General features: G+C 42.5%; 1 protein-coding gene across 1 annotated transcript; it reads right to left on the bottom strand.

Moving 5' to 3' along the window:
* Positions 1–1,963: 1,963 nt before the first annotated feature.
* On the bottom strand, positions 1,964–4,985 carry LOC120438656 (E3 ubiquitin-protein ligase TRIM47-like). Its single transcript, XM_039609119.1, has 2 exons — positions 4,847–4,985; positions 1,964–3,269 (listed from the first exon to the last, which is right to left on the bottom strand). The coding sequence occupies exon 2, from the start codon at positions 3,258–3,260 to the stop codon at positions 2,490–2,492; it is 771 nt and encodes a 256-aa protein (XP_039465053.1). The 5' UTR covers positions 3,261–3,269; positions 4,847–4,985; the 3' UTR covers positions 1,964–2,489.
* Positions 4,986–7,423: the final 2,438 nt, after the last annotated feature.

The following is a 7,423-nucleotide window of genomic DNA, read 5'->3' as shown; positions in this document are numbered from 1 at the left end:
AAGGCTCTGATATCTATTCTGTATGACTTAAAGCAGTTATGACATGGTCTGATTTTCTCACCCAATAAAGGAATATTTCATATATCAGTCTGATCTTCATTCTATCACCAACAGTTTTCACAGCTCGTACATTTTCCTTTTTACACATATATGTAAGCATTGAGCCAAATGTAATAGTGCCAACATATTAAACGAACAATGTTTGTCTCTTATATATAATACATCTGTATATACACTGTCAGAGATACTTGTCTTTGAGTGAAGATTTAAGGCGATAGGAAATATAAATAACTGCAACTTGAATCTTTGACCCAGAGTTCAAGCTCACTGCTGTAATATATATATATATATGTGTGTGTGTGTGTGTGTGTATATATCTATATATACAGTATATATAGATATATATAATTTTAGTCTCATGAATAACATTAGCTAATTATTATTTACTAACTAATCTTGAAATGACTGTTCAGTACAGGAATGAAGCCCAACTATCATGTTTTACAGTCCTGTGGTCTCAACTAATCAAAGTGATGTCATGACAAAAATGAATGACCAACAAAACATTTTTCTCCTTCATTTCTGTCACACAAAGCTGTATGAAACATTTCTCGCGGTTAGTATCATGGTTGCTAGGCAACCTGAACAGCGCGACGAAGGCTAGACCGTCTCATTTCACAAGCCTCTCACTTCCGCACTTCCCGTACTTATAGTACGCACCGTACGTAGTACGCGTAGTGTGCGTACTTCAAGCGTGCAGACCCTGAATTGGGACACAGCCCCAGACTGTGGAGCTGAAGGACAGGAAGTAACAGGGGAACACACTGCTGGCAGGGGCCGCCTGACCATGACACTAACAGGTTCCAAGATGTAGAGATAATCAGTGTTAGGTGTCAGTAGTAATAATCTTATGCCTGACTGGTTTATGGTGACTCACTGAAACAGACTCTGACGTCATTCTGGAGTAAAGCCTCAAATATATCAGCAGCATTAAAAAGGAGATTTAATGCTGCTGAGGCTTAGGTTTTTGGGAGATGTATTTGCCTTTTTATATGTATCCAAAAAGGCTGATTCTGTTCATGTGGACACAGTGGAACAAATGTTTCATCACTCATCCAAGTGACTTCTTCCGTCTTATCTGGTCTTTAATCATTGGTCAAGACAGTTTGCATATTAATGATCATAAACTGACCTCACAGCTCATTGTTCCTTTAATGGTGCTGGTTTCAGTCATTTTGCAAATGTACTGTTAATAAGGTTGGGGTTTGTTTACGGAAGTCTGAGTGACCTCTGACCTGGAAGCACCTCCTCGCGAGAGCCGATTTCAGCGGACCACAAAGCCTCAGCTGAACCATCTCAGTGTGTCAGTAAGTGTTGACGGTCTGGCGATCTCACGCCCGACTATGACACTAACTAACTAATGAAAAACAGTAAAGTGTTCTTTAACAGTGTGTGTGTGTGTGTGTGTGTGTGTGTGTGTGTGTGTCTGCAGCTGTTCTTTGTGTTGTTGCTGGATCGTTGCCTCAGGGGGAAAGTTGTGTGTGTGTGTTGAACATGCAGACTAACAGAGACTGCAGCTGTCAGCAGCCACACACACTTTATATTCTTCAAATCAAATCAGAGTGAAACATGTTCACTGACAGCTCAGCTTCAGCATCTTATTCATGCTGTGACTGCAGCCGTTCAACTCTGTTTCTCTTTAACCCAAATCATCACAACATGGAAATATAATCATCAAAATGATGTGACTGGAAGGATGCAGCAGTCTGTGCTCCACCTTTCTCCTCCACACCTGCAGGTGGAGAACATGGATGCATGAATCTCTACAGAGTTCTTTGAATATTATCCGTCTTATCAGTTTTCAGTGAACAAAAATCCTCACAGAGCCAAAATAAGCAGTTTGTATCCAACATAACTCAGCTGGACTCTGATGCTCCGTATAACAGCCACACATGAGTCTGGATTCACTCAAAGCATTGAACAAACTTTATTGTAAATGAAGCTTTTGGACATTTATTCTCTGATATTTGCTCTTCAGCTCGAGTCTCCATCAGTGGGAACATTTCCTGATTCAACTTTTCTTCTGTTCAAATCAAACTCCATGAGAATCAAAGTGTGAATCAGAGTCCTGATGATCAGATTCTATAGAAACATGGAGACTGTAGAGGATTTACACTCAATATGTTCATTTGGTCCCTTCAAGAAAAATCAATCAGTTCATCCAATAAAATCAGTCGTTGATCGACTCAGTTTGATGGACAGGACAGATGATCAGAGGTGCAGAGTTTTTACCACCATCATTGTTACAGGGTTCGAAGTATGGGTGGAGTTTGTGAGTGAAGGAGCAGCCAGTAAAGGAGTAGATCAGAGCTGCAGCACCTACATCATAAAAGGAGACCAGACCCTCCTCATAATCCACAAACACCCCCACCTTCTCAGGACCAGGATGAAGACAGAGACGGACTGGAGGGTCAGCAAGAGCTTTGTACTCATTTCCATTTCTCAGCCCTACAGTCCAGAAACCATCCTGAGGTCTCAGTGTGATGTTTCCCTTCCTGTCTGTCTGCAGCATCTTTACTCATCTTCACCGACTCTGTGATCTCCTGAATCTTCAGTCGTCTCTTCTGGATCATCTGCTGAATCTCAGCCTCTGTCTTCTCCAGCTCTGCCTTCTTTCCTTCATATTCTTCTCTCAGAGGAACAAACTCGTGGTTCTTGTGGTCTAAAACAGAGCAGAGCATGCAGACACATGTCTGGTCGGTCTTACAGAACAGCTCCAGAAGTTTATCGTGCTTCGTGCACATCCAGCCTTCCAGGTTCTCCACAGCATCAATCAGCTGATGTCTTTTCAGACGTTTCACTGTCAGATGAGGCTCCAGGTGAGTCTGACAGTAGGAGGTCTGACACACCAGGCAGGACTTCAGGGCCTTCAGTCTGGTTCCAGTGCAGACGTCACAGGGAACTTCTCCTGGTTTGGCAGCTTGTTGCTCTGAGCTGCTGCTGCTGGCTTTCTGCTGAGCTTCACGTCTGAACTGAGCAACCATCTCAGAGATGAAGGTGTTGACCCTCAGCTGAGGTCTAGTGTAGAAAGTCTCTTCACACATGGGACACTGACAGCTCTGATTCATGTCCCAGTGCTGACTGATGCAGGTTTTGCAGAAGTTGTGTCCACATGGTGTAGAGACTGGATCAGTGAACACATCCAGACAGATGGAGCACAGAAACTGATCTTCAGATCGCAGATTGCTGGCAGCAGACATGTCTGCACTCTGAGGGAGAAAGAAAAGAAACATTTGATTCAAAATTCACTTTGAATTTCATTTTTAAAAAGAGAGAAACAAGCGTCAGTAGTCTGAGGAGCTTGGAAAGAAAAGCGTCTGGACTTCTTTGAGTTTCTTGAAGACGTTTCATCAGAGAAGCTTCTTCAGTTCTCAGAGTAACTGGTGGAGACCCAGCAACACACTCAGACACAAACTGGTTCATCCCAAACACAAACTTAACATCGTAGTGTCTGCTGTACAGTGCAGCGTCCAGATGAACAGAATAACTTTGGGGATGAAGATAAATACAGTCGTTAGAAAGATGTGAAATTGTTTCTCTGACTGTTTTACAGAAGCTCCAAGATTCATCCAAATCATTTTATACTTGAATAAATCAGTTTGTTGGATATATTCCATCAATCACTGTGAAGTAAACTTCGACCTTGTTGGTGACTAAATACTTCTTATTGTAAGTCCAGATCAACGAGCCATTAATATTAAACAGTGACTGTTCCAATAGAAGTGACAGTGAGGAGGACAATGAATCATAAACCTCAGAAATGTGTTATTAACTGTTTGATCCAGTATATTAATGGCATTTATGAGAACATGTTTATTCAGTGGTGTCTGTATATTTGGTCCATTTGTGCGTCATTAAAAACTGTTTTCTCTCACAGATACTGGAACATCACAGCTCCTCACAAACTCAGGATATGGAAGAAGATGAACTTTTCCAGTCACTCGCTGGGATACATCATTCAATTATTCTGGATCCTCAGAAAACATTGATTTATTTTTGTATTTCATATATTTGTTTGTCCAAATCAAAGATTTATGTTAGTAGAGAAGAAGCCACCATGATAAAGCCTGTGTGTGAAAATGAGATCAGTGAATTTTGTTGATCAAAATCACATTTAAGGAGGAATTCTGTCCTCCAGTTTGTTTAAATAAGCTTTGGGATTAAACACCATCATCTATGTTTGTGTCTGATGTTTGATCCAGTTCAGCTTGAATATCACAGCTGATGTGTGAACTCTGACATATTTAAAGCCTCGATTATCAGGATGATTCAAACACATCTGTTTAAATAATGAGATTTATGTTTCCACACAAAGTTATAAAGTGCAGCATCGACTGTTTTCTGAATGATTCAGGAACATCTGTGACTCTTACAGGATACACTAAGTCAGATAATCTCTCTTTGTAAAATGTCTGAATGACTTTTTGAAGTACTGACCAAAATCTGCTGGTTTACAGTATCAAAGGCTTTATATCAATAAAGAATAAACAGGTGTTTTCACGTCTGTAATCCTTATGATCAATCAGATCCAGAATCAGTCTAATAGGAACAGGAAGTGATGAATAACCAGGAAGTGTGGAGTCAGTCTGAAGTCCAGAGCACAGACTGAGTCCACAGTCCTGAGCAGAGCCACAGTGAGACTGAAGCAGCAGCTCCATGTTCCTACAGTGGATCTGTGGTTACATGAGCAGATTTCTATGGATCCAGTGTGACTGTGATGAGTCAGCATGAAGTGAACAGAGTGAAGATTTGTGTAGAAACAGGAAGTGTGATCAGCTGCACTCACCACTGTTGCTGAGAGAAACCTGATGGACTCCAGTGAATCTTCTTTTAGAGACAAACAGGACTCGACTGCAGCTCTGCTGCTGCTCTCTCACAGTTTCACTTCTGCAAAATGACGTTAAACTTCTCGTCTTTGCTCCGCCTCTTCCTGCCTCTCCCTTTATCAGCCGGTCTGTACTCAGTGACTGTGTGCAGTGGGTGGGAGGAGTGAGGAGTGGTGTGTGGGTTCACACAGTAATGACGGCCTCAGGTGATCAGGAGAAACTCACTTGGATTTCCTTTTTCCACAGCAGACTGAGAGCTTCAGGTGGACCCTGAAGGAGGTCTCAGACACAGGTGGTAAAAGTACACACAGTCTGTACTGAAGTAGAAGTACTACTGTTAAAAATACTCCAAGTACTAATTCAACTTCTTTACTCAAGTAAAAGTAAAAAAGTACTGGCTGTGAAATGAGAGTAAAAAGAGCTGATTGAAGAACATTTCTAACACATGTGTTTATACAAAGCTAACTGAACCATGTGCTGCATCAACGTAATAATAAAATAATATTATTCACTTTATTTCTAAATTTGAATTCCAATAAATATTCCCAGCTTGAATCAGACAAGTTGAACATGAGCAGAGAAAAAGAGGAAAATCCAAATATTCCTGTGTTCAGTTTTCTCCATTGTACAGACTGACTGTGCCTCTAAACAGGAACATGAGCAGGAAGAGGCTGAAGTGGATTCAGCAGGTGGAGGATGCCCAACATCAGCTGGAAAGATTTACTGTGACGTTTGTTTGCTGTTTTCGCCTCGTGCATGAGAACATCACCAAATACACTCGACACAGTTTTTAACATTTTATTGTTCAAGAGCAAAAAGACTGACGGACTGTGTTTAAGCTCACAAATGTCACACATGAAATATTCAGTGTTTATTTGCTGGTTTGTTGGCAGCGGCTCCTTAAAGTCTGTCACACATCTGTTTGACCGTCTCCAGTTAATCTGAGCATCAGGCGGCTCAGCTGATCTCTGGTGTGTAGCTGCTGTGCTGCGGTCCCATTCCTCAGTGAAAGTAACAGCAGATCCACATGTTTGAAAAGAAAGCTTTTAAACAGATGAACACACTCAGTAAAGGACAAAGAAATAAGTAAGAAAAAGTTAGAGTAAAGAGTAAAAACAGGAGCAACTGAAACAGGCTGCATGCTAGCTGACGCATGAGCACTAGAACTGTTAAACTTAATTGTTATGATTTTAGCACCGAGTTACATGAAATACTGCATCAAAAAGAACAACACAGCGATCACAGACATGTTTATGCCAACAAACAAACATTAACCCAGAAAAGCCTTTAAAACAACCTGCTGTGGTTTGGAGTAGAGATTCCTGAATTTACCAGGTGCACCTAAAGGCAGCACAATTTAAACCGTAAATAATGATGTAGGCGCGCAAATCCTTTTCAAGCGTCACACCATCAGATGAGCCGGCTTATGTTTGTTGCACTTCTACACTAAGTTTTACGCCAGCGTTTCTTCTTTGCTGATTTTTGTTCCACAAACCAAAAGAAAAAAAGAATCAACCTTTAATATATTTTCATGTGTGTTTCAAGCACTATGACATATCACACACACACATGCTGAGTGTGTCACTGATAAAGCTGTGACACAGCAGCTCACTCAGTCCAGTCCAGGTAACAGACTCACCTGTTAGGAGTAGCTCTCCCCTCACAGAGCTCAGCTGCTTATTTTAGTCAGCAGGAAAAATGAATATTATGGACTACAGCAGTCTGTCAGGGCCGTTCAAGGACACAAATGGACACAAGGACACGATGAGGCCGCCTACAGGGAGGAGGTGGATCGTCTGGCTGAGTGGTGCGACACAAACAACCTGCTGCTTAACACCGAGAAGACCAAGGAGCTCATCGTGGACTACAGGAGGAATGCTGACCCACATCCACCCATCCACATTAAGGGGACGGCTGTGGAGCGTGTGAGCAGCTTCAAGTTCCTGGGAGTCCACATCGCCGAGGATCTCACCTGGACGACCAACTGCTCCAAGCTGGTCAAGAAGGCTCACCAGCGCCTCTTCTTCTTGAGGACTCTGAGGAAGAACCACCTGTCCTCAGACATCCTGGTGAACTTCTATCGCTGCACCATCGAGAGCATCCTGACCAACTGTATAACAGTCTGGTACGGAACTGCTCTGCCTCGGACCGGAAGGCGTTGCAGAGGGTCGTGAAAACTGCCCAGCGCATCGCCGGAGCACCACTTCCTGCCATAAAGGACATCTACAGGAAGCGGTGTCTGAAAAGGGCTGGGAAAATCATCAGAGACCCCAGTCACCCATCACATAGACTCTTCACCCTCCTGCCCTCTGGGAGGCGCTACAGGAGCCTCCGGACTAAGACCACCAGGTACCGGAACAGCTTCTTCCCCACAGCTGTCAGACTCCTGAACTCTGCCTCCTGACATCTGACCCACGTTAAACTCATGGACTGAACATACACACACCCACAACCACTAGCACTTTATCACTATCACAATTATCCTAACTGCACTACTGTATAGTTCTGTGTGAATATCATTCTGTACATATGATAAT

Source organism: Oreochromis aureus, linkage group 3 (assembly GCF_013358895.1).
Source record: "Oreochromis aureus strain Israel breed Guangdong linkage group 3, ZZ_aureus, whole genome shotgun sequence".
Lineage (NCBI taxonomy): Eukaryota > Metazoa > Chordata > Actinopteri > Cichliformes > Cichlidae > Oreochromis > Oreochromis aureus.
The sequence above is the reverse complement of the archived record's forward strand: the minus strand, read 5'-3'. Positions and strand labels throughout refer to the sequence as shown.